Source organism: Antechinus flavipes, chromosome 5 (genome assembly GCF_016432865.1).
Source record: "Antechinus flavipes isolate AdamAnt ecotype Samford, QLD, Australia chromosome 5, AdamAnt_v2, whole genome shotgun sequence".
Taxonomy (NCBI): Eukaryota; Metazoa; Chordata; class Mammalia; order Dasyuromorphia; family Dasyuridae; genus Antechinus; species Antechinus flavipes.
Window position 1 is genome coordinate 219,186,416 of NC_067402.1, and position 27,840 is coordinate 219,214,255.

Here is a 27,840-nt window from a genome sequence, read left to right on the forward strand (position 1 = left end):
ACTGATGGTAGATAAATAGATGGAAGGTGGGGCAGAGAATAAACAATAAATCTTCAGGTCAGTCCTGGTACACTCACAGGTATGTACCAAGCACTGGGGAAAATCGGGAAATGTTGAAGTGGAGGAAAATGCAGAGGGGAGATTTTGTGCCAAGTCAGCTGACTTCCTAGAGGAATTTTTGGCCGGAGTGATCAACCGGGAGGTTCTGACCTCGAAGATTCTAAGATTCTTGGCTTATCTGAAGCCAGCTAGAAAAGTCAGCCTTCCATGTGCACTAAGATGTCAAAGACCAGAAGACTGTTCTCAAATACACCCAAGTAGTCATAACCACACTTTCTGTGATGGCAAAGCACTCGAGATTTATTGTTGATTAAGTCTGACCTCCAGAGAAGAGTAAGAAAAATACACCTCCCTCTCTTTACTGTTGAGGTGGGAGTATATGGGTGTGGAATATTACATATCCGTCAGATATTGGTCAACATGTTCATTAGTTTTTATTTTTTTCACTTTTTGTTTAATATGTCCCAAGGCACACTGGGTAGAGGATGGATGAAAGATATATTTAAAAAAGCAACATTTTGTAATGATCAATTCTGATTGACTTAGCTCTTCTCAGCAGTACAATAATCTAAGATAATTCCAAAAAACTTATAAGGGAAAATGTTGTCCAAAACCAAATAATTATGGATTCAGAATACAGATTGAAACACACGAACACTTTCTTTTGTTTTGGTGGGTTTTTTTGTTTTGTTTTCTTTCTTCTTTCACAATATGACTAATGCGGAAATGTTTTGCACATATATAAATTGTATCAGATTACTTGCCTTCTTGGGAAGAAAGGAATATTTAGAACTCAAAATCTTATCAAAATAAATGTTGAAAATTATCTTTACATGAAATTGGAAAAAATACTATTTGCATTTTTTAAAAATAAGATTTCAAATCCAGTCTCAGAGACTTACTAGCTGTGTGACATTGAACAGGTCACTTGACCTATGCCTCAGTTTCCTCAAATGTAAAATGAGGATAACAGCACTTGCTCCCAGGGTTTTTGTAAGGATTAAATGAGATAATGTTCATTGGTCAAGTGCTTAGCAAAGTGCCTGACACACTGTAGGAAAAGGCTTAATAAGTGTTTATTTTCTTCTTCCCCCATTCCTTCCTTCCTTTCTCCCTTCCTCCTTCACTCCCTCTTTCTCTCCTTCCTTCCTCCTTCCCTCCTTTGTTCCTTCCTTCCTTTTTCCCTCTGTGTTCCCTTTCATTACACTGATGGTGGATAAATAGATGGAAGGTGGGGCAGAGAATAAACAATAAATCTCCTGGAAATTGAAGGGATGCCCATCAATCGGGGAATGGATGAATAAACTGTGGTATGTAATTATAATGGAATATTATTGTTCTATGGGAAATGATGAGCAGGGTGCTCTCTGAAAAACCTGGAAAGTCCTTCATGAACTCAAGCAAAATGAAATGTACCGTGTATAATAGCAATGTTTTGGGATGATCAGCCATAAATGACTTTGCTCTTCTCAGCAATACAATAATCCATGACTACTCTGAAGGACTTACATTGAAAAATTCTATCCATACCCAGAGAAAGAATTGTGTCTGAAAACAGATTGAAGCATTCTTTCTCACTCTTTTTAAAAAAACTTTTTCTTGAATTTTTTTTTAAGGAGGCAGATTTCTTTTCTTTCACAATATGACTTTTATAAAGGAAATGTTTTACATAACTTCACATGTGCTTTCTTACTGAGGGCTTGGGACAAGGATAAGGGTAAGAATCCAGAACTCAAAAGTTTTAAAAACAAATGTTAAAATTGTTTTAAGTGTAAATGGGGAAAAAATTTTAAAATATTAAAGAGAATAAAAGATAAATAACAGTATATACATTACCTATACTATACATAGTATATGTCATAGCATATATGGTACATCTATACATACATACATACAGGTAATGCTTATTTGGCATTTATATATGAAACCGATATGCTAAAATAACTCTTAGGACATGTATGCTTATATTGTATTTAATTTATACTTTAACATACTTAACATGTATTGGTCAACCTGCCATCGGGGGGAGGGAATGGGGGAAGGAGGAGAAAAATTAGAACAAAAGATTTGCCAATTGTCAATGCTGTAAAATTACCCATGCATAAAGAATTTTAAAAATGCTAAAAAAAAAAAACCCAAACCCTATATGCTACATGTACACATGTATACATGCACATTATAGGTATGGGTATATAATTCTTTCTGGTATTATGGCTGAGAGTGTTGAGTCTACATCATGAAGAAAAAAATCAATGTGGCAGCATGGGCATTAGAACAGTGAATACCTTTCAAGCTAAAGTGTTAGGAGGTTTTTCTAATGATATTTTCATAGGAACAGTAGTGGATCTAGAGGCCATCCAGTCCAATCCCTTTGCTTTAGAGTGATGGAAACCCGATTTACTTGATTTACTCAAGTAAAGTAAGCAACAGAAGTGAGATCTGAACCCATATCCTTGGACCATTGCTCCTCCTTGGACCAGTGTTTATTCTGAAAGCTAGGCAGGCTAGTCCTATCATGTTCCCCACTCAGGGAAGTGCTATTCTCCCAGAATTCACAGACATCATGACTCAGGCCAACGGTGCTTCCAGCCCACACTCCAGCTTCTGACAGTTGGTACCAAAGCCCATTTGAAGAGAATCCATAATTGCCTTCTCTGAAGTCGGCTTCAAAGGGTCTCCGGGCCAGAATCCCAGCATGTTTTTCCTGATGTTTTGATCATGTCTCTTCCTCCACTCGTTTGTTTTCAGGGAAACATATAAAACAGTTGTTCTTAGCCATGAATTTCAGAAAGAACTCCCAAGAGAGGAAAAGGTTGAAGCCAAATTTCAGAGATCGGGATTCAACATTATAAATGGCTTAATCAGCTGTCTCTCTGAATATGGCTGAGACCTGCTGGTGGGAAGGAGGCAGACTGACTTAGAATCCCTGTCCCAGACATTTAAGAAAATGGATGAATGAGTTGTGGAATGTTCCCAGCTGCAGCAGCTCCTAGTTCAGCCAGCTATCTGCATCCACGACTACAGAGAGGCTGCAGGATGAAAGGGGCTTGTAGTGATTGCTAGTGACAAGACCTGGGCTGGAACCCTGACTCTGTGTGATTCTGAACAAATTGCTAGCCTCTCTGAGACTTAAGTTTTTTCATCTGTGAAATGAGAATGTTGGACCAGACTAATATCTTAGTTTCCTGAAAGTTTTAAATCTATGATCCTTCCAGCTGGGTGCTGCTAAGATGAGGTGCTTAGAAAGTGGCTTGATCCAGAACTTACCATACATTTTAAAAAGGGGGAAAAAAAAGTTTTAAACTAGGAATGGAGAGAACAGATGAGTGCTATTCACTAAATTTTGGAAACTGTTTCAACCCGATTGGACTTTCTAGTTTCATTTCCCTCTCCGTGCATTACTGGGGTCTCAGGTGCCCACCTAGTGCTCAAGGAAAAGGTCCATGCCACAGACAATATTATTGGCATTTAATATAAGATACAGTAGACAGGCAGAGTCGATGCAAACAAAAAAAGACCAGAAGCAGATCCGGTTGTTGAGTCAATAGCTCAGGCACTTTAACAAAAACAAAAAACCAGAGTGTGGACAGCAGGGCTGGGGAGGCCCTCAGCTGGTACCTCACCTGCTGGAGGCCTCAAGATTGAAAGCAGTGAACTTGCTGCTCGGGCCTCGGACAGACTCCTCAGCTGCCACAAAGGGATCGGCCCCAGCACCCCAAAAGGCTAGATGGTGGGAGAGTGAAGAGGACCAGGGCCCCCACATGCAACAGTCCTGGGGGCAGCCGATCAGGATTTGCAGCCTGCTGCCTCTCCATCCCCTGCCCGGTACGGGGAAGGGAGCGACAAACAAGCTAAATAAAAACCAAGAGGTCTTTTTAAAAAAGCAGAATTTGGCATAAGCTAATGCCTTGGCTTGTGTTGCCAATGGCCAGGCACAGGTATAGAGGTCCCAGGGGAGAGGTACAATAGTGCAGGGTGGGGGGGATGGGGCAGGGAGCAGCCAGCTCAAGTACCTGCCCCAAGAGCCCAAAAAGAGGGCAGGCCGTGCAGGAGGGAGAGAAAAGTGTGGTCCTTCTCTTTGGTCAGGCAATGGCCCTCAGCCTGGGCCTAATGGGGGAAGATGGGGAAGGGTCTGGGGGCTCAGCCTCAGCCCCCCGGCTTTAGGCTTTTCACATTGAGGCGGTGATGCAGTGAGTCAGGCAGGAGTCAAGGGGAGAGTCTTGGGTTTGATAGCTCCTGGCTCCTAAGAGCTGTTCCTGTCCTTGTCCTCCTTGAGGTCATACCTGAAAGAGCAAGGAAAAGGATGATTTTCTATGTTCCCAATGAAATCAGTTGTAACTATCCACTAACTTTGGATTTAGTTTTTCTCACAACAATTGCTCAATCACTTATTAATAAAGATCAAATCAAGCACTTATTAAACTCCTATTGTTTGCTAGATGTTAAGAGATCTCAAATTCTTCTACTCTCTGGAAGGAGCATAAACCCCTCCTCTAAACTGTATTCCAAGGACAGCTTAAATGGTGATTATTTTTATCTATTGTGCTTTGATATAATTTTTATTAAGGCAATTGCAGTTACGTGACTTGGCTCAGAGTCACACGGCTAATAAATGCCTGGGTTTGAACTCAGGTCTTCCTGACTCCAATGCTCTATTCACTGTGCCACCTAGCTGCCTCTCTTTGTTTTTCTTAATTTGTGATTACACTATTCAAGAACTCAACAAGTAGACAGTACAATAGTGTGTGAAAACCTTAGAACTCGAGTGTTAGAAGGGTCCCCCTTTTGTAGATTAGAAGAAGAGCTCAGAGAGAGTGGGTTTCTTTAGGTCACAGAACTAGCAAAGCTGTGACAATCAGAGACTTGAATCCAGATCTTCTGACTTTGGCACTTTTCCCAAAGCACAGTCCCTATACTTGGGAGGTAGCACCTGAGGGAGATGTTGTCCTTGTGGAATGTATTTTCTAGTTGAGCTACAAGGTTCTCTAGACTTCATTCAACCAAGATTTCTCACCTTCTAAAACTCCCACCCAAGAAGTCACCTTTTTCTTTCAAGCTCTCTCTCTCATTTCTGGGAGTGAGCTCAGTTGCTGGCTATAATCATCCACACCCAGACTCACCACTGAGCAGCACCCTGGGACAGATCCATCTCTGACAGGTTGAGCTGCACCTGTAGGGGAGAGGATGCTTTATTACTCTCCCCGCCTTAGGGACCTGGAAGGCATTGCCTATATGCTTCTCCCTCTCCTTGTCCAAACCAGCCCTCTCACCTTCCCCAACAATTCACGATCCCTTGACATAAAGGAAATATTGGACTTCACAGAGACATCGAGCTTTCGTCGGAGTGCTTCATCGAGGGGCAATTCCCACTCAAACCTGAGGTGGGGGGAGATAAAAGTAGAGGCAGGGATAAGTAAAGGAAGCAGGGTCTCTCCACCATCCCAGGCTAATAGGGAGACGGCATTCTAACCTCTCACTGAATTCAGGATTCAGAGTTCTCTTCTTTTGGGAGGTCTTTCTCTTGGAGCCCCGGTTTTTGTCCGGTAGCAACAGCAGCGACACATAGGGATCAGGGGGATCCCGGCTACTTTGTCGTAAGCCCCTACAAGAAAGAAGGTAAAAGTAAGAGACCTGAGTGCGAGGGACTCCCAGAGCACAGAAGTGGAGATTGGAAGGGGGTAGGGGCTCACCGACAGCTGTGGACAATGCTAACCAGCTTGCGTTCCTCACTGTAATACCAAACAGTCAACTTCACTTGGCCTAGAGGCCCAGCAGGGATTTCAGATGGACTGTGTTGAGATGGAGAGAGAGAAGGAGAGCCATGGGAAGTTATATATGCCTTACCACATTTCCCCCCATCTCTCCCCATCTGGATTTTTCACCCCATACCTCTCACTGTGGGGCAGACGCTGTCGGAGTTCAGGGGCTGAGGAGGTGACAAGGGGCAGGATCCCCCATGGCTCTGCCTCCTCACTCAGGGGAGAAGGACTATGGCTGTGAGCTTCCACCCCTGAATGCTGGGACACAAGAATCTGGGGTGGGGAGCAAAGAGTCGTTAACTAGGCTGGAGAGCTTAGCGGCTCGAGCAGGCCCTGACACTCCTTCCCAGCTGGGCTATCCTCATCGCTCTTTATTTTCCAGTTCCCCTTTCCTTCTTCCTGGCCCCCTCCTTATCCCCACCCACCCTCTTAAAAAAAAATCACCCAAGTACTTACCCCCAGCTGTGCTCTGAGTAGCACCTGCCCCTGCCCATTGCTGAGTGGAAACCACCGGTCCAGGCACAACTGGTCAGCGACAAGGAGGTCGGAGAGTTGCAAGGAAACTGAGCCCAAACCACTAGTCCCTTCTCCCCGTACCTAGAGAGCCAAGGAGCAAAGGTGATGGGGCTGGATGTAGGAGGTGTGATGGGTGAGTCTCTTCTGGCATTCTGGGTTGGAAGGCTGATACAAAGTGGAGGTGGTGACGGTGAGGGGCTTCTTGCCCCTGCCCCCTTGGAGAGGAAAGAGGGAGTCAGGGAACGAAAGAGGGCAGTACCTGAAGTTCCAGGCTCTCAATGTTCGGCTTTCTTATGAGGAAGGAGAAACTCTCATCCCATATCGGGGCTGAGGTTTGAGGACAAGTCTGGAGGAGACAATGGGATCTTCATTTGTGGGGAGAAAGACTCATATTCCCTTTACCCTTACCATTTTTACCCTTCACCTAGCCCCTTACCTTGGTCTTATAAGAGGTATCCCCTACAGTGAGGCTGGCATATGGACTTGGGGGCTTGGTGCCCTTGCGGAGCTGCCAGGGGAAATACGACATTAGGCAGAAGGACAGACATTCCCAGGCCTGCCCCACCTCAGCAAAGGCCGTCAGGGCCCAGTCCCCCCAACACCTTGTGGCTTTAGAGCCAAAGGCTGGGGCCAGAGAGGGAGGGAGGAGCATCTCTCACCGGCAGGTCTTCTGCCCGCTCCAGGTACACGGAAAGAAGGGCAGCGGCCAGCTCTGCACTCTTCTGGGTTTGGATAAGACTATTGACCTGTAGCACCTGGGAAGAAGAGAAAGTGGTTGAGAAGCCCTGAAGAACGGGACCCAGGCAGTCTTCCTTGGGTCAAGCCTTCACCCTGCCCGTCTCAGGTCTACTACCTGGGGTTTTTGTTTACCTCTTCCAGCTCCGTGGCAGTGGGCCGGGGTGTCAGACGCTCCAGGCGCAGGTGCAGGCGGCCTGATGGAACATCCTCCAGGGGTAGCCACTGGGAAACGAGGCAGGGGTTTGGGCTCTAAGAGAGCTCTACTTTTTTTTTTTTAGGTTAAACATGTTTGATTCTTTTAAATTTTTTTTTTTTTTTTTTTTTTGTTGAGGCAATTGGGGTTAAGTGACTTGTCCAGGGTCCCACAGCTAGAACATATTAAGTGTCTGAGAGCAGATTTGAACTCAGGTTCTCCTGACTTCAGGGCTGTGCTCTAGCCACTACGTCACCTCACTGCCCCCCAAAATTTTAATAGCTTTTTATTGTCAAAATATATGCAAAGATAGTTTTCAACATTCACCCTTGCTAAAGCTTATGTTCCAAATTTTTCTTCTTCTGCGCTGAACCCCACCCCACCAAAGCTTTACTTTGCACCAACAGGAATCAGAAATATTTACTTGATCTTTCCACTCCCACTAATTCTTCTATCCCTCTTCTGCCCTTTGAAGCTAAACCCTTGAAAAGGCCATCTCCACATTTACAATAGGTGTCTCCTTTATCTCTCTCTTCTCATTCTTCTCTTGACTTGTTTCAATTCAGCTTTTGACTTTGTTATTCTTCTGAAATGGTTATTTCCAAAGTTCCTAATGACCTTCTAGTTGTCAAATCAAATGGCCTTTTCTCCAACTTGATATTCCCTTTCTAGGTTTTTGGGACATGACTTTTTCCTTGTTCTCCTATCTGATCATTCCTTCTCCATCTCCTTTGCCAGCTCTTTATCCAGGTGTCCCACAGGGTTTGGTCATGGTCCCCTATATTTCACTTGGTGATCTCATGCATTCAATTAACATCTTTATGATGATTCTCAAAATTACCATCCTGTCTATCAAGCACTGTTTTTCCAGTGCTAAGGCCAAGCAAGTAGACTGTGCCCTGAGCACGAAATAACAATGCTTTGTATTCACCCTTTAAATTATCTCATCCTTTGGTAGAATCATATAATTCTTGTATTGCTTTGATCCCTAGTTTCCAGGAACCTGGGAACCTAGAGGCAGCCAAAATGCTGCAGTAGAAAGTGATCAATACTGTCTCCTGACACTGGTACTTACAACTGCTAAGTGAACTGAATCAGGGACTGCACTCTTATTCTTGCCATGCTGTGTTCTGTACCCCACTTATGATTGTTCAAATCATAAGGATCAATGAATCTGAAGACTTGAAACAATCACAAGGTTCAATGACAATGATTCTAATAACTTAAGGATTGTTCCCATGGGACCCAAGAGCTCCTGTATTTTCTCAAGAAATGTCAACTGTGGAAAACTGTTTTACTTAAGACTTAAGAATAATTGTGTTGTACTTTTGTCTTATTGTGATTTTCAGACTTATAAGATCTACCCCTGCCCTAGCATGTTAAGTCTTCCTTCTCAGGAAGGATTTCTGCTTGCAAGTATTTTCCTCACTTTGAAATTAAATTTCTATTTGATTCCTAACTCTCCTATCTCTTGCCTACATTGGCCAATTGATATGTCCCAATCTCTGCTGATCTCCAGTCTCATTCTCCAATTGCCTTTAAGACATTTTGAACTGGACATCCAGTAGACAGCTTAAACTCAGTATGTCGAAAATGGAACTTAATGTCCTTTTCCCTAAACTACTTCTCTATTACTGGCTTGGCAACAGCAACCTTCCATTCCTCAAGTTCACAACTTAGGGAGTCATCCTGCAGTCCTCACTATCTCTCAGCATTCCCATATCCTAGCCCCCATTATCTTACCTGTTGATTTCACCTTTGCAGCATCTCTCAAATCTCTCAACTATCCCCTCATTTCTTCTGACACTGCCACCATTTTAATGCACCCTAATCACCTCCCACTATTGCAATGGTTGACTGGTGCACTGACTTGCATCAGATCTCTCCCTATTCCAATCTCCTCTATTCAACCACCAAAGTGATTTTACTAAAGTTCAGGTCTGATACTCAATAAACTCCAACGACTCTAATTGGCCCTAAGATCAAATATGAAACTTTCTAGTATTCAAAACTCCATAACCTGTCTTCTACCTTTCTAGTCTTCTTCTTTTAGTGGTGGAGGAAGGGAATATGTGGGGAAGGAGGTTATGTGGCTTGCCCTGGGTAACATAGGTGAGATTTGAAATTCAGTTCCTGCTGACTCTGGGGCCTGTATTCTATCCACCGCACCACCTATCTGCCTCCCTTTCCAGTCTTCTTCCACACTACCTCCTGACATGTACTTTTCATTCCAGTGATACTGGCCTCCTGGCTGTTCCAAGAACAAGACTTTTAGCTTCTTCCCTACGTCTGAAACACTCTCTTCTCCACGTTCCATCTATACTAATTTCTCTGGCCTCCTTTAAGTCCCAATCAAAATTCCACCTACTACAAGAAGTCTTTCCTAATCTCTCTTAATTGAAGTGCCTCCCCTCTGCTAATTATTTCCTATTTACTCTTTGCATATATTTATTTGCATGTTTTCTCCTCCATTACATTGTGAATTCCTGGAGGACAGGGACTGTCTTTTGCCTCTTTTTGTAACACTAGCACTTAGCATAGTGCCTCCATTGTAGAAGGAGCTTTATAATTGTCTATTGATTCTTGAGCTCACCTCATCAATGAAGCCACTGCCAAGGACCCTGGTGAGACTGACTTTACATCTGAAGAGAAACAGGAGAAAGAGAAAGGTAGAACAGAGCTCCAGGTCTTTTCTAACTTGAGAGCCAGGATAGTTTGATCTCCCCCCAACCAGTCCCAGCTCTCCAGCCACCCCCTCACCGGCCCAGAAAGTCATCCTTGTCCAGGTCCTTGTCAAAGACATCCACCTCCAACTCTTGCCCTGGAATCGCTGTGACAATCACCTATTGGGAAAGAATGGGAAGGGGTTCTATTGACAGTCCTTCACAAAGGACTGAACAAAAATACTCTCACTCCTACTTCTGAATATTTCTCTGGTGTTGGGGGCTGGGAGGATAAGAATCCATCAGAGCAGTTCTAGGATTTGAGCTGCTGGAATCCTGACCTCGAAGACTTCATTCCAGCGTGGGTTGAGTTCTTCACGTACTACTCGGCTCCGGAAGCTCTTCCCAGCCAGCCGAAGCTTGACATAGGGATCTGACTTGCCTTTCACCAGCCCTCCCAGGAATCGGTCTTTAGCAATCAAATCCTGGGCTTCCAACACGTGAATTCGGAGCACATTCTGTAGGGACAAACAGAGACACCCCATAGCTAGTCCTGGAAAGGCTCTGGGCCATTAGAAATCCCACCTTAAGACTAAATAGCTGGGGTAGTTAAGTGGCACAGTGGATAGAGTCCTAGCCCTGGCATCAGGACTGAGTTTAAACCCAATTCAGACACTCATTGACCCTGGGGAAGGCACTTAACCCTAAGTGCCTCCCTCACACCATGGCATATAAATTTTAACAGTCACTTAACCCAGATTCTCATCTGTAAAATGCAAGGATTGAATTCCATGAACTCTAAGGTCTCTTCTGATTCAAAATCTATGATCCTCATTTTGTCCCTTATCAGGATCCCCACTTACCTCTGTCCCAAAGTGACCGTCTGGAGTACAATGACTTGGTCGGGGTGGGATGTCAACACTGCTGCCCATCTGGATGCTTTCACTGGCTGTATCCAGAAGACCAGGAGAGCTCGGCGTAGTAGGGAAATGCAAGTCTGAAGTGTCTAAGTACAGAATCTGCAGAGAGTGATGCAGGATGGGACAGGTTACTCTTGTCTAGGAAAGCCCCTTCCATAGCTCCCATCCATCAGACAAACCTTTATTAAGTGGCAAATCATTTCCCCCCAATCTTCCCACAGGAAAAATTTCCATACCCTCAGAACCAGTTTCATATAGAGTCGGGAGGTGGGGCCAGAACTAGCAAGCTGGAACCACTGATCCAAGGTGAGGTCAGGAGCAGTAAGCAGATGGGACAGGGGTAGGGTCAGTGCTCCTAGAGTCAAGGCCCTGGAGTCATCCTTCACCTGTGAGGAAACACCAATGTGGGAGCCAGTGGAAGAAGGAAAAATGAGGGAGATGAAGTGAGCAGATCACACTCTGGTTCCACTTGATTTAATCCACTTTATTTCTCTCTATTTTCTAAGTGGTCTGATTGCTGGCCTTCTAAGTACAGTCCCAACCAGATCAAAACATAACACAATAATATATTGTAATGTAATAAATAATAATAATAACATATAAGATATAATTGGAAAATATTTGACAAATAAAAATACAATACAACACAGATAATGCTAATTTGTAGTTTTCTGAGAAGCCTTTCTATCTGAGGTTGATAACACTACCTTGCTCACATTGCCTTCTACAGGGGATCTTCTTTCTCCCTATCCAAATACTATCATTACTTCAAAGCCCAGCTCAAGCTCCCTCTCTTCCAGGAAGCCTCACCAGATCATAGATCATTCTCTCCCTTCTAGTTCTGACTTCCTGAAGCTTTTAAAAGTCTATCCCCTATCTTCGACAAAAAGAAGATCTAATTCAGTTCTAATTGATCAATGAAGGAGAGAATCAGCTACACCCAGAGAAGGAACACTGGGAAATGAGTGTGAACTGTTTGCATTTTTGTTTTTCTTCCCAGGTTATTTTTAACCATCTGAATCCAATTCTTCCTGTGCAACAAGAGAACTGTTGGGTTCTGCACACATATACAGTATTTAGGATATACAGTAACATATTTAACATGTATAGGACTGCTTGCCATCTAGGGGAGGGGTAGAGGAAGGGAAGGAAAAAGTCAGAACAGAAGTGAGTGCAAGGGATAATGTTGTAAAAAATTACCCAGGCATGTGTTCTATCAATAAAAAGTTATAATAATAATAATAAAAAAGTCTATCCCCTACCATTTAACACTTCATTGTTCTTAAATTATTTCACCTCCCTAAAGCTAAGCTTCCTGAGATTAAGGCACCTGCTCTTCAGTTTTCTTTGTTTCCCCGGGGCATCTAATTTGTTGTTGAGAAGTGTAATTGACACTCAAATACCAATTTATCTAAGGGAGTTTCTTCACAATCTTCAAAAATAAAAACAAAACAAACAAAAAACCAAGGAAAAACAAATAAGAAGAAAAATCCACACAAGGAAATTTAAATGAGTCAAAAGCCAATGAGCAAGTCCAAGAAAGGCCCTGCTATGAATAAAAACGTCATATGGAGACTGAGGGAGTAAGTGTGAATAGTACACTTGCTATTTTTCAGCAGAGTTATTTGTAGACATAGCTTATCTTTCTAATTGTCAGGCTCCAGAGAGCTTGGGCCTCATTTCTTTGCATTTTCCACAGATCCCAGAATGAGCCCACAGTAACTCTTCTTCCATGAAGGTGGGCTACAATCTCACCTGCACATCCAACTCCTGGCTTTTTGGGTCCTGTAGGAAGAACCGGAATGCTTCTTCCCACACCGGGGAGTTGGTGTTATAGGCAGCCTGAGAGAGGGGGGAAAGAAGAAGAATTTACATTAGCCTTCACCCAAAGGTAATCATACATACATCAGGAAGCAGTTTCAAGAGAATTTGAAATGACAAAGCACAATCGTGTCCCCAAAGAGAAGTTTGGAGAGGATGCTGCTACCCTTCTGCACCCCAACCTCCCTGCAGAAATTGGGGGAGGAGCCAACAATCCACAGAAATGGAAATTGCATATAATGTCAGATTTTTATCAATGGTCAGTTTTGCTCAATATTTCTCTTCCTCTTCTAAAAAAAAATTCTTAAACGGGACTGGACTTCATTTCCAAAACATTTACAGAATTAACTTTAATTTATAAGAAATCAAAACCATTCTCCAATTGATAAATGGTCAAAGGATAGGAACAGACAATTCTCAGATGAAGAAATTGAAACTATTTCTAGCCATATGAAAAGAAGCTCCAAGTCATTATTAATCAGAGAAATGCAAATTAAGACAACTCTGAGATACCACTACACACCTGTCAGATTGGCTAAGATGACAGGAAAAGATAATGACCAATGTTGGAAGGGATGTGGGAAAACTGGGACACTGATACATTCTTGGAGGAATTGTGAACACATCCAGCCATTCTGGAGAGCAATTTGGAACCATGCTCAAAAAGTTATCAAACTGTGCATACCCTTTGATCCAGCAATGTTACTACTGGGATTATATCCCAAACAGATCTTAAAGGAGGGAAAGGGACCTGTATGTGCAAGAATGTTTGTGGCAGCCCTCTTTGTAGTGACCAGAAACTGGAAACTGAGTGGATGCCCATCAGTTGGAGGATGGCTGAATAAATTGTGGTATATGAATATTATGGAATATTATTGTTCTGTAAGGAATGACCAACAGGAGGATTTCAGAAAGGCTTGGAGAGACTTACAAGAACTGATACTGAGTGAAATGAGCAGGACCAGAAAATCATTTTATACTTCAACAACAATACTCTATGAAGATCAATTCTGATGGATGTGGCCCTCTTCAACAATGAGATGAACCAAATCAGCTTCATTTGTTCAATAATGAATAGAACTAGCTATACCCAACAAAAGAACTCTGGGAAATGAGTGTGAACCACTACATAGAATTCCTAATCCCTCTTTTTGTCCACCCGTATTTTTTATTTCCTTCACAGGTTAATTGTACAGTATTTCAAAATCCAGTTCTTCTTGTGTAGCAAAATAACTGTATAGACATGTATACTTATATTATATCTAACATATACTTTAATATATTTAACATGTATTGGTCTACCTGCCATGGTTGGAGGGGTAGTGGGAAGAAGGAGGGAAAAAATTGGAACAAAAGGTTTTGCAATTGTCAATTCTGAAAAATTACCCATGCATATATCTTGTAAGTAAAAAGCTATAATTAAAAAAAGAGGACTGGCCTAATTGCAGCAAAGGCTACTGATTATAAAATTGACTAAACAAAGTAGAATCACAGTTTGATCTATTTCCCCTTCTTAGGAAAAAAAATCAATAAACTTTTAAACAATAAACATGTTTGAGATGGAACTTTTTCCTGATCATGAGACACCTCCTCCTCACAGTGACATCTCTTGGCCCTCACCTTGCTTTCTCGAGTCACATCTTGAACAGAGAGCTGCACCATTGGATTGGGTTCCTTGCTTCCTTTCTTCAACTGGGGAGGAAGAAAAGTAAATATGGGAATGCTGCCTTTTCTTTATTAACCAGGAGGAAAGAGAGGGGCTGGGAGTGGGGTACAGAAAATTCCTGCTATATATGTCCTAGCTCCCCTCCTTCAGCCTCCTACACTAGAAGAACAGCTTCTAGAACAAGCAGGTTTGAACTAAGTAGGGAAAGGGCAAAGGACTCTTATCTAATCTGTACTCCTTCCCTTGGCCCATCTTTTGGGAACAGAAGAAGTCAGAGCGCTAGATTCTTTGCCCCATCTCTCCCCTGTCACACACAACTTCCCTTTTAACCCCATGTCTCCTGCCCATCCCAACCAATCCCCAAACTCACGGGTAGATCTTGGGCTCTGTCCAAGTAGACAACCAAGATGGCAGCTGAGGGAGGTTCTGGTCGGGAAGAAATACCTCTATTCCACTGCAGTACCTGGGAAGAGATATTGAGAACAAATGATTTCAACTTTCTTGGTTACAGGTTCCTTCCCTTGCAGGTACCTATTCCCTACCTCCCTCTATTACCTGCTCCAGCTTGTCAGCATCTGGTAACAATGACAACCACTCTAGCCGAAGGTGGACTTGGCCCTGGCCTCCTTGTAAGGGGAACCACTAGGGAGTCAGAGGAGAAAGACATGGAAGGTGCTAAGGTGGGATGCAGTCAGATTCCTCCTTCAAATTAACCAACCATTTGTCTATATTCTGATGCTCACTGGATAAGATGCACAACCCCAACCCTTCCCACCAGGCCCTCCTCACTCACATTGTCCAACACTTGAGCTTCTAGCACCTTCCCCAAGTCCAGCTTCAGTCTGAAGGAGGGAGAGGGAACTGCTATTATTATTTGAGAGTCAGCAAACCCCAGCCCTCCAAGTCCCTTTTTCTTTTGTCCCTAGGGGGATCTGATAGGTGGGACATGAGAACAAGGCAGAAAGGGGAGCAATAAATGCCATTGAGTCAAAGACATCCATTTCAAGCATCCACCTGGGACTCCACTATAGTCTTACCTGCCTAGAAAGTCATCTTTGTCAGGATCTTTGTCAAATACTTCCACTTCTACTTCTTGTCCTGGGACCTCATGTACCATCACCTGAGGAGGGGAGAGGGAAACTTGATTTTCAATGGGTGTTTTCTGAGTGGCCAGAATTCTCAATTTATACCCTAACTAAACTGTGAGGTACCCTTTGATCCTGAGATTCTCTCCTATGCCCACCACACCATCTTCCCAGGTTTTCCTCATCCCTTGACCCCAGGATCTACTTCCCCAAGCTTCCTACCTCGTAGGTCTCTCCCCACTGAGGATTTAGGTCTTCATTAATGACACGGCTGCAGAATACTTGGGTCCCCACACGCACTATGGCATATGGGTCTGATTTGCCTTTAATCAAACCTGGCACATAGGTGTCCTTGGAGCTCAGTGCCCGGGCAGCGAGCAAGTGAATCCTCACAATTCCCTGAAAGGGAGGGAAGGGTCTACAATGAAGTATCTCAGGGCTCACAGTAAATCTGGAACAGTGAATTTAGGTGAGGAGGGGAAGGAACATACCCGAGGCAGTGGAGATCTAAGTTGGGCAACATCTTGCAAGTCTGGCACAAGAGGTACCAATAGACGGTTGGGCAGTACAAGAAAAGCAGCAATGGAATCCATAATCATTGTGTCAGAGAGAGAGCTGAGAAAGAGACAGGAAAAAAAGATGGTCACAGTACTTGTCTTGGTCTTTTTTGGATTCCCTCGTGCCCCTTCCTTCTCAAAGAACAGCCCTTCACTTGGGGAAGGAAGGAAGCTTTTGGCCCATCCCTGTCTTCCTCAATAACCCTATGCACCCCTGCTTCTCCTCAATTTTCTCTCTAATGTCTCCTTCCCTGACAAGATTCCTTGATTTTCTCTTCTAGCTCCCTAATTACAAGTTTTTTTTTTTTCCCTAAGGTTCTTTCTCAAACCTTCTCCTTTCTTTCCCTTGAAGCAATCCAACCACTCTAGACAGAGGTTTTTAACCTCAGGTCTGTAAATTCATTTTTCTTTTTAATATTGATAATTGTATTCCAATATAATTGATTTCCTTTGCAATCCAACATATCTTATTTTATGCATTAAAACTATTATTCTGTGTTGGAGGGGATGAGGGAAAACTGGGACACTTATGCCTTGTTGGTGGAGTTGTGAACAAGTTATCAAACTGTGCATACCCTTTGATCCAGCAGTATTACTACTGAGTCTATATCCCAAAGAGATACTAAAGAAGAGAAAAGGACCTGTATGTGCCAAAATGTTTGTAGCAGCCCTTTTTGTAGTGGCTAGAAACTGGAAAAAACTGGAAAATGAATAGATGCTCGTCAACTGGAAAATGGTTGGATAAATTGTGATATATGAATGTTACAGAATATATGGATGAATACAGAGAAACTTGGAGAGACTTACATGAACTGATGCTGAATGAAATGAGCAGAACCAGGAGATCATTATACACTTCAACAACAATACTATATGAGGATATATTCTGATGGATGTGGCTCTCTTCAATAATGAGATGAACCAAATCAGCTCCATTTGTTCAATAATGAAGAGAACCAGCTACACCCAGAGAAGGAACACTGGGAAATGAATGTGGACTACTTGCATTTTTGTTTTTCTTCCCAGGTTATTTTTACCTTCTGAATCCAATTTGCCTTGTGCAATAAGAGAACTGTACAGATCTACATACATATATTGTATGTAAAGATATACTTTAACATGTTTAACATGCATGAGACTGCTTGCCATCTGGGGAGGGGGTGGAGGGAGGGAAGGGAAAAGTTGGAACAGAAGTGAGTTCAAGGGACAATATTGCAAAAATTACCCATGCATATGTTCTGTCAACAAAAAGCTATAATAAAAAAAAAATCTGCCCCCCCAAAAAAAACTATTATTCTAAAAAGGGGTGCCTAGTTTTTACCTGATTGTGTCCAAAAAGGGTTAAGAATTCCTGGTCTATGCCAATGATCCTAATTCCATCTCTGGTCCTAAAAATTTCTCAATCTTTAATCAATGCAAGATAATGAAGATATACATTTTCCCTAACAATTAAAAAAAAAAATCTCACCTTGCTTCCCTTTCTTTCGTCCCTCTCACCTCAGTTATTTTATATACAGGGAAAAAAATAATATATTAAGTTCATATGAAAGTTAATTCTTAGAGAAGACAATGGAGAGGGGGCAAGAAGTGAGTAGAGATCTAGAAAGATCTCAGGTAGATCTCATGTAGATAAATTTTGAAGGATTTCAAGAGTCAGGAAATGCATTCTAAGTTTTAGGCATGACAGATATTTTCACTTGAATGTTACTTCAAACTCAATGTGTCTAAAATTAAGTTAAATGTTCTCCCCTAACATCTCCCCCACCAAAATGATCTACTTTCTTCTCCATTTTTGTCCACATATGAAATCATCCTTCATCTTTTCAGATCCCCAGCCTAGAAATTTGAGCCAAATTAAGGCTATGGAGTGGGACAGGGATCAGACCTGTGATTTCACTGGTATAGGTAAGGGAACTTCTATTACGGTCAAAGCTTTCTCTGCAACTTACACTTTTAGAGAACTACCTAGAGATTGCAAGAGATAAATTCACCACTAAGTGGTGTGAATCAGAAGGATATGAATTCAGGTCTTCTTGGCTTTAAGGTTTCTCAAATAGCAACAAAATTCACGGTAAATATAATAGTCAATGATCCCAACCTAGAATCATCCTGGGTCCTTCCCAATTCCTCAACCCCATCTTCCAGGGCCCTGCCCTGAACCTTGATAGAAGATAACCCAATCTTGAATCCATCCTCCTTTCACTCACAGCACTATTCCCATTCAGGTCTTTGTCTCCTCCCTCCTGATTTGTGGCAATAAACTCCCGATTGGTCTTCTTGAATCCCTTCCAAGCCATCCTTCATATAGCTGCCAAATGGATGCTTCCAGCAGAGGTGGGACAATGTCAATAAACTCAATGGTTCCCTATTGTCTTTCCAGTAAAATACAAACTCCTCCGTCTGTCACATAGTAACCATAACCCGATGTCAATCTAGCTTCCCAGGCTGATTACACAGAACATCCTCTTATATCCAATAGGTATTCCTAGCCAAACTGGCTTTCTTGCTATGCCCCATATATGACAATTTAATGACCTCACTTCTACCCTTTGGAACTTCTGCCTCTCTTCTAGGCTCCACTCAAATGTCACTTCCTTTAAGACATCTTTTCCAGAATTCATTATTTGATAAAAACTGCTGGGATAATTGGAAATTAGTATGGCAGAAATTAGGCATGGACCCACACTTAACACCATATACCAAGATAAGATCAAAATGGGTCTATGACCTAGGCATAAAGAACGAGACTATAAATAAATTAGAGGAACATAGAATAGTTTATCTCTCAGACTTGTGGAGGAGAAAGAAATTTGTGACCAAAGATGAACTAGAGACCATTACTGATCACAGAATAGAAAATTTCGATTACATCAAATTAAAAAGCCTTTGTACAAATAAAACTAATGCAAACAAGATTAGAAGGGAAGCAACAAACTGGGAAAACATTTTCACAGTTAAAGGTTCTGATAAAGGCCTCATTTCCAAAATATATAGAGAACTGACTCAAATTTATAAGAAATCAAGCCATTCTCCAATTGATAAATGGTCAAAGGATATGAACAGACAATTTTCAGAGGATGAGATTGAAACTATTACCACTCATATGAAAGAGTGTTCCAAATCATTATTGATCAGAGAAATGCAAATTAAGACAACTCTGAGATACCACTACACACCTGTCAGATTGGCTAAGATGACAGGAAAAAATAATGATGAATGTTGGAGGGGATGCGGGAAAACTGGGACACTAATGCATTGTTGGTGGAGTTGTGAACGAATCCAACCATTCTGGAGAGCAATCTGGAATTATGCCCAAAAAGTTATCAAACTGTGCATACCCTTTGATCAAACAGTGTTTCTATTGGGTTTATATCCCAAAGAAATACTAAAGAAGGGAAAGGGACCTGTATGTGCCAAAATGTTTGTAGCAGCCCTGTTTGTAGTGGCTAGAAACTGGAAAATGAATGGATGCCCATCAATTGGAGAATGGCTGGGTAAATTGTGGTATATGAATGTTATGGAATATTATTGTTCTGTAAGAAATGACCAGCAGGATGAATACAGAGAGGACTGGCAAGACTTACATGAACTGATGCTAAGTGAAATGAGCAGAACCAGGAGATCATTATACACTTCGACAACGATATTGTATGAGGACATATTTTGATGGAAGTGGATTTCTTTGACAAAGAGACCTGAGTTTCAATTGATAAATGACGGACAAAAGCAGCTACACCCAAAGAAAGAACACTGGGAAACGAATGTAAACTATCTGCATTTTTGTTTTTCTTCCCGGATTATTTATACCTTCTGAATCCAATTCTCCCTACGCAACAAGAGAACTGTTCGGTTCTGCAAACATATATTGTATCTAGGATATACTGCAACATATCCAACATATAAAGGACTGCTTGCCATCTAGGGGAGGGGGTGGAGGGAGGGAGGGGGAAAAAAATCGGAACAGAAACGAGTGTCAATATAATGTAATTATTAAATAAAAAATTTAAAAAAAAAAGACATCTTTTCCAATCTTTCCAGTTGTTAGTGTATCCCTGCTTTCTTCCCAATAAAACCAAGCTCCATTTTTTAAATATCTAATGCTTAACACAGTGATGAGCATAGAGCAGTTAGTTGAATGAATGAATGTCCCCATGCCTTGTTAAATAGATGCTCTAGTCTTATTGATTGATACACTGGTCAGTAACAGGAAAAAAAGCTCACTCTGCATAATCATCTGAAACCATTGTGTATTTTTTTCTTTTTTGGACTGAGCCAGTAATTTTATGAAGGGAGATTCTGGCAAGGAATTTCCTTCAGCAAAAACAATCAGCCTTTTCTCAGCAATTTATAGTCTTAGGGAATTGCCTGTGGCATAGAGCCAGCATGTGGGGAAAGTGGGGCTTGAATCTGAGTCTGACTCCTAGGCTAGCTAGAATGTGCCATGTTTCATGATTCCCTTCAACCACTTCTTCAGGTTGTTTCCATTAATTTTTTTTTTTTCAGAGTGTCCCTTCCCTACTTTGGTTTTATTTACTCTAAAATGGAAACAAAAAAATAAAATTAACCAAACCTCCCAAATCTAATCCAAGAAGCGCCAATTAAGCCCTTATTATGTGCAGAATCCTACTCTAGGTACTACATTAGATGGAAATGAAAAATAGTGCCTGCCTGCAGGAAGTTGGCATTCTATTTGGAGCAACAAATGGAAAGCACCCGCTGAGCCACATGATCAATTGAAGAGGATATAACCTTCAGCACCTAGGGGGAACAGGAAGGTTTCCTATAGGAGGTAGCTCATGAGATTCTATAAGAGGTAGAGGGAGTGAGGATGGAGGGAATGCCGGCATGGGGACCTTCCTGTGCAAAGTCACTGAGGCGAAGGCTGAGAAAGCTAGATTCCAAGAACAGCAGGTGGATCAATTTGGCTGGAATGCAGAATTTGTGAGGGGGAACAGCATGTGGTGAAGACTGGAAAGTTGACAGAAGCTCAACTGCAGAAGTTTTCAATGTCAGGCCAAGAAGTCTGCATTTTATCTATCCTAAAGGCAACATTTTTATCCATGAGAGATATAGTCACACCTTGCCTTAGAAAGATGATTTTGGCAACTGTGCAAAGGTGCTTTAAAGTTAATGAAAGTAAAACCAGAAAAAAAAAATAGTGGAACCAGGCAGACCCCTGAGAATGTTATTTACTACCACAAAGACAAAGAGTTGGGGTGAGACGGAATGAAGACCTACCCTAGGGCAGTGGCTACCAGAGAGGAAAGAAAGAGACTGCCTCTTCTGGAGATAGAATGGACAAGACTTGGTCACTGATTGGAACTGGGACACAACTTGTTAAGGATTTTTCTCATATGGATAAGAATCAAAGGCAGTCCATTTTAATGTTTATATCCATACATAATCTTTCTTTATATTTATCTATATCTACCTGGATATAAATGTGTAGAGAGCCAGTACTGAGTGGGTCCATAAGTGGGAGGAGTCCACTCCAGGTATTGCTTGGGACCTGCTCTCTGTAAGGGCTTAGTTCCAGGCACTGGCTCACCATCTCACTAACAATGCATAAAAAACATACTGGAAACAAATTTAGGATAATCTTGATGGAGAACGCACGTGACAGGAACAAGACATCACAATTAAGTTATTTATGACTGTCTCGGTAGATACATTGGTATGATAACTACTGCTATTTACAATTGTTTTGATAAATACTTTGGTATTGATAAACATCACAACTATTCACAATTCTGTGGGTATTGATAAGCATTACAACTATGCTAGTTACAATTCTGTTTTGAAAGGTTGATATTGATAGTTAAAGTGGATACTGAAATGTCAAAGTATAGTTTATGTATTAACCCTGGAATGTAAATGGCACCTGGAGGTAGCTGGTGTTAATGTAAACACGAGCTTAAAGAGAATATAAACTCTGGCACTCCACAATAAACGGAGATTTCAAAGCATATCTTCCGTCTGGTCTTAGGTATTCATTGACACTCTCGGTATTCACTGGAGCTGGACTCCGACATAAATGAATATATAACTATCTATCTATGTATATGTATATATTGTGTGCATCTATACATATACACCCACAAACACAATGCTTATATGCATAGATCCAGTGGGTTCTCAATCTTCTTATGTCATGGATCTCTTTGGTAGTCTAGGAATGTCTTCTGGGTCCCTTCTCAGAATCATGTTTTCAAATGCATAAAATGAAATCCACAGGATTACAAGGGAAAACAATTACATTAAGATAGTTTTCAAAATATTAATAATGGAAAATAAGTATTTCTGTTGTAGATGAAAATTAATCAAATTTATCAGTGGGGGAAATTTTTTTAAAAAGACAAACAAAAAGATATTGTAATCATCACAGTTCTTTTATGATGCCATAATGATTGGGGGAGATGACTGGGCATGGAATCAGGAAACCTGAGTACAAGCTTAGGGTATGCCTATGGGCAAATCACTTCATCTTTATAAGCCCCGCTTTCTTCACAAGTAAAAGGGGAAGAAGGCCACTTTAGCTACTTCACAGGACTTCTATGATGAAAGTAAAGGGAACAAATGATTTTAAACCTCATATTCCATCAGGGTGACCTTCATTGTTTCTTCCCTACATCCACTCCTCCGGCACTCTAAACCCTTATCAATCCTGACTTAGACTATTATTGTAATATTTTATTAATGCCTTTTTTGGCATCACAATTATCTCTCAAAACAAGATCCTCTCATACACACATTTCTAAGAAGAGATCAACAAAATATCTTCTGACAAAAACATACAACATCCATCTCCATAGTCCCTGACATTTGTGGGAACAGGAATGTCTCGCAGCTAGACTCTTGCAATAAGTTAAAGGGTTTACTTTTTCCAATCTGTTCAGATTAGTCTTCCTGAAGCTCTTTCATCACATCTCACTCCTTTGTTTAGATTTCTACATGGCTGCCTAACAAGAGGTTAATGTTCAAACTTTAATCTGACATTCAAGGACTATTCACAATCACAAGGTGATTCATTTAGAACTGGAAGGTACCTTAGAGGCATCTAGTCCAAATGTTCTCATTTTAAAATAAGGAAATGGAGCCCAGTAGATGATGATGTTCAAACTGAGTCTTTTTAAAAATTATTATAGCTTTTTATTCACAAAACATATGCATGGGTAATTTTTCAGCATTGACCCTTGCAAAAAATTCTGCTCCAACTTTTCCCCTCTTTTCCTCCACCCCTTCCCCAATATGGCAGGCAGTCTCATACATGTTAAACATCAAACTGAGTCTTAAAAGAAGAGAGGGATTCTATGTTTACAGAATGGAATCTACACTTATCCAGATTTTCAGTGACTTCCACAATTTTAGAATCATATCAACAAAGCCTAGGCTATCTTGTGTCCACTAAGTACACTGTAAACTATTTGAGGGCAGGTACTTTTCTTTACATCTTATAACTTCATAGTGCAGTACTAAGCACTTCACAATGCTTGTTAATTCCTACCTAAGGCCTGGGATGTCTAGCAGATTGGTCATCCCTGTCCAGTTGATGTCCAAGGTCTGAAATAAAAATAGTAAGGCAAATATCATATTTTAGATGGAACTTTTGAGTTGATTGTTCAACTCTTTCCTTCTCCCAGCCCAAGCCCCTCTCCCCATAGCTGGCATGTCATCCTCGTTCTCTTAGATCTTATTTCCCCTGGGATCTTCTTCAACTTGTTTTACCATGGGTACTATAGGAGAAAGAAAGTCTGAGGGCTGATCACCTCTCCATAGCTATGGGGCATTATCTTTCTCCTGGGTCTTCTCCTCTCACTGTCCACCCCTACTCTTTCCCCTCAATAATTTCTCCTTACTGGACGACGGATGAAGAACATGGAAACAGCTCCAACGATAGGAAGGTCTCCCATAAGTGGTTCAAGAATCACTCTTAGGATGCCATGTAGCTGGAGCAAAAAGAGAAAGTCAGAGTCTTCTTAACCATGTTTGCCTAGCCAAACCCCCTACCTCTACCCAATATACTTAACTAGAACTTCTGCAACTCTAACCCTCTACTTTCTTATAGCCTCTCACAACTTAAAGCTAAGCTATCTAAATATAGAGGATAATACCCTATAACTCACCTGCATACCTTTGACTCCAGCTTTGCAGAAGTATTTCTTCACTTCCACATCAATCTGTACATCTCCAACATAGCTGGGGAGTAGGAATGGGAGAAAAGGTAGAGAAAGAAGAAAACAAATAATTTTAGGAGTTTAAGTGCAAAAATATTTGTAGCAATTCTTTTTGTGGTAGTAAAGCAGTGGAAAAGGAGTGGATGTCCATCAGTTGTGGAATAGTTGAACAGTATATGAAGGTAATGGAATATTGTTCTTTAAAAAATGATGAACTAGCTGATTATACAAAGGCCTAGAAAAATTTACATGAACTGATGCTGAGTGAAACTAGCAGAACCAGGAATACATTGTACACAATAACAGCAAGAATGTACAATGATCAACTATGAAAAGCTTGTTTCTTCTCAATAGTTTAACAATCCAAGGCAATCCTAATAGATTTTGGACAAAAAATGCCATCTAGTAAAAGATCTAAAGAGACTGAATGTAAATCAACACATGCTATGATCATTTCTTTTTTTCTGTCTTTTTATCTCTCCCATGGTTTTTTTTTTTCCTTTTACTCTGCTCTGATTTTTCTCTCTCAACATGATTTATAAAGCAATATGTATTAAAAATAAACTTACTAAATAAAATAAAAATATAAAAATAAGTAATAAAAAATTTGAAAAGGAATTTAAGTTGAAAAGGGAATGGGAGAGATTAGGAAAAGAAGAGAGACACCAGGAATAGATAAAATGGAGTAGAGTGATGGCAGGGAAAGTACCTGACATTTAGATCTAGCAGGATCTGCTGTTTGTTCTGACCAGTATGAACCTTGACTCCCAGGATACGTAAAGGCTGAGAAGGGAATAGATGGAAAGCAATACACATTTGGGGTTAAGGGAGTGTTCCTGCACAATGACCCCCAAACTGAACCCTCCCTATCCTCATAACCTGTGCCATTCACCTCACCTTTTCACCTAGTTCCACACGAGTAAATGTGAAAGTCTGCAGATGAGTATTAGATGCCCGAACAGCTGGAGCAACTGTTTCTGCCAAGAGCTTCTCCATGTACTGGCCCAGGAAGGGCCAAGCCTGGGCCACAATCTTGGGATGACAGAAGAAGAGTCATGGGGAGGATTCACCTTTTCTCTTCCTCATGTAGTCAGCCCCATTCTATGAACTCACTTCCCCACTTAAAACTCTGGGAACAAGACTCGCTTAGAACTGGGAGCCTTCCTGGTTGGCCGTCACTGCCCACCCAGCTGCCAACTCACCTTATTCAACCATTCAACTTTCTCCACATCAGGGAAGCTGACCTGGAGGAAGGAAGAACATACGTTTGGATCATTTAGCCCAGGGATGCTCAGCCTTTTTCTGCGTCATGGACTTCTCTGGTAGTCTTAATGGAACTCTTGTCAATGTTTTTAAATGTATGATTACATAAAGTTACAAAGAAAACCAAACACACTGACATAAAGATGCAATTTCCCTCCCTCTGAGTGCCGGACCCCCCAGCTTAGAAAAGCTGTCCTCCATCTGTGCTGTGCCTGAGTGTGCTATCAGCACAGGCAGGAAGTTCCTCTGCGTGTGTGTGTCAGGATGCCCACTGACATGTACGGTTCTGTTGTTGGGTAGGGGAGGGACATGTACTTTCACTTCCAGTAAAGCCTCCTGGGAGACATCTCTCGGGTGCAGAGGGTGGGGGGCAGTGGTGATTTATTCTAGTGTTACTAAGTCAAGGCTCAGGCAGCACAGGAGCCCCTTTGTTTTCTAATGGCTCCTTTGCGTAGGAGGTGGCAGTCACAGCTGCTGGGCCTAGCTTTGGTACATTCTTTAGGAGGAGGAATCCTCTCCTCTGGACTTGGAGGCTTATAATAACACTTGACAAGAAAGAGAAGGATACCTAGAAATTACATTTCCCCACTCCTACAGCACTTGGGGAGGCTAAAGGGTTAAACTAAACGGAATAAGGGAATTGGCCCAAGGCACCCTTTTCCAGGGGGGTGAGGGAGAAGCTTCCAGGATCGTGATGTGGGAGTGGCAGGGCCAAGGAACTGGTAGAGAGGGCTGGAAGGAGGGGGTGGGGAGAAGGATCTGGGCTACACCGTCCCACACCAGAATAGGGCTCCAGGGCAGAACTCCAGGAGCTCAAACTGCCGGCCTCAGTGCACAGCCACTCTTTCAGGCCGTGTGCGCTAAGGGCTAGCTTTGATTCCCTTCGGGATAAGGCAACTCTGCTGGAGGTGTGAAAGGGAGGGGCCCATCTTGGTTACTGGGCTCAGGTTCTGTTTCCCGCTAATGCTCCTCCTGGCCCGCGCTGCTACATCCGGTCTGTCCCTACACTGCAGAAAAAGGGAATATTTCTGGGTCCCCACCCCACCTATACCTCTAGACCTTTCCTGCTCTGGGGTCTGAAGAACTGGGTGGGGCTGAAGAAGATGGGGGAAGGGTGTGGACAGCAGACACTGCAGCATCTGCCCACATCTCCCTCCCCTCTCTCTCCCCTCCTCTCTTTCTTTCTTCCTCCCTCCCTCACCCCCCTCTCCCCTCTCTCTTTCTCTCTCTCTCTCCTCTTCCTTCCCCCCCCCCCAACTCCTGCAGCCAACCACAACCACTACCGCAGTCTAAGCTGGGGGCCTGATGCTTAAATAGTGAGACACAGAAGACGATCCTTCTAGTGGGTTAGAGATGTCCAAGGAGGAACAAGGGAGGGGGACATAACAGGTCGAAGTCCGTGCTCAAAGTTGGGGGGCAGGGGGAAGCCATACAATAAAGTGGGTAAAAACGTCCCAGTGAGGGAGAAGGAGGAGGAAGTAAGGAAGGACAGGGAAATCCCTCGGAGCAGAGCCAGAGGGGAAGGTGACGAAGATGCCCATGGGGGAGGGGAAGAAGATGCCACGGAGAGGGAAGATGAGGTGGCATCCGTAGCAGTAGTGGGGGTAGGAGGGGGTCTGTGGTCTGGGGATGCCTGATATGAGGTGCCCAGATCTGTGGGGTTGCTGTAGGGGTGGCTCCGGAGAGCGAAAATGAGAAGTTAACAATTTCAGGACTAAGGGACCTTGGTAGTATCCAGTAGAAGGGGATGGGAGCAGGAGAAAAGAATCTTGGTAGGAGCGGTGGCGGATCCCGCAAGAGTTAAGGAAGGTAGAGCTGTAGGTTGGAGAGAAGTCTGGGGAACTGTCCTGGGGATGGCGATGCTCGAGGATGGAGGACTGAACTAAGGTGGGGGAATCTCCAGAAGTCCGGCCGGGGGTGGTCCCGGGCTGCAGGAGGGAGGGGGTGGAGGGCTATCTCACCCAAGCTGGCAGCTCGCGATGGCTCAGGTAGAGGGTCTGCGCCGTGAGTCTTTCCTCGTTGTCCAGCAGCTGCCGCGCCGCCCGCAGGCTTCGCTCCTTCTCGCCGCGGACCCGACGCCAGCCCAGGTAGAGGGCTAGGCCGAAGAGCACAAAACCCACGCTGAGTCCCAGGGCCCCAGCCAGATACACGGGCACTAGCACTAGCAGCCTCCGCCCGAAGGAGCTCAGCACGGCCAGCGCCTCGCCTGCTGCCCCTGGTTGCTGAGGCGGCTGCGGCTCCGCGAGGCTGGGATCCTGCTTGGCCAGAGCCTCAGGGAGTTGGTCAGCGGGGTCGGCCTCGGGGCCGGGACCCTTTCCAACGGGCCGCTCCATGGTGCCAACGCCCGCACTGGAGCCCAGCTCCGTGCTGCCCCGCCTGGCTGCCCCGATCCCCCAAGCAAACCCAGAACCCCGGGGGCGGGGCG

General features: G+C 42.9%; 1 protein-coding gene across 1 annotated transcript; it reads right to left on the minus strand.

Annotated features, from left to right (window-relative positions):
• Positions 1–3,511: 3,511 nt before the first annotated feature.
• ESYT1 (extended synaptotagmin 1) lies at positions 3,512–27,807 on the minus strand. The gene is made up of 31 exons (XM_051963689.1): positions 27,377–27,807; positions 25,355–25,396; positions 25,050–25,184; positions 24,862–24,935; positions 24,102–24,174; positions 23,835–23,924; positions 23,483–23,538; positions 15,913–16,036; positions 15,644–15,820; positions 15,374–15,456; positions 15,130–15,178; positions 14,892–14,978; positions 14,707–14,799; positions 14,291–14,362; positions 12,605–12,691; positions 11,086–11,235; positions 10,793–10,948; positions 10,271–10,447; positions 10,027–10,109; positions 9,860–9,908; positions 7,206–7,295; positions 6,995–7,090; positions 6,772–6,843; positions 6,595–6,681; positions 6,276–6,416; positions 5,950–6,092; positions 5,751–5,849; positions 5,531–5,662; positions 5,331–5,436; positions 5,181–5,230; positions 3,512–4,343 (listed from the first exon to the last, which is right to left on the minus strand). Exons 1-31 carry the CDS (start codon positions 27,746–27,748, stop codon positions 4,304–4,306), a joined length of 3,285 nt encoding a protein of 1,094 aa, XP_051819649.1. The 5' UTR covers positions 27,749–27,807; the 3' UTR covers positions 3,512–4,303.
• Between the last annotated feature and the right edge of the window lie 33 nt (positions 27,808–27,840).

Excerpts from the sequence above, each read along its gene's own strand:
- ESYT1 (XM_051963689.1), bottom strand. The coding sequence starts at position 27,748 with ATGGAGCGGCCCGTTGGAAAGGGTCCCGGCCCCGAGGCCGACCCCGCT. Across the intron at positions 25,397-27,376 it reads ATCGCGAGCTGCCAGCTTGG|GTCAGCTTCCCTGATGTGGA; the intron begins GTGAGATAGCCC and ends TCCTTCCTCCAG. Across the intron at positions 4,344-5,180 it reads TCCCAGGGTGCTGCTCAGTG|GTATGACCTCAAGGAGGACA; the intron begins GTGAGTCTGGGT and ends TTGCTCTTTCAG.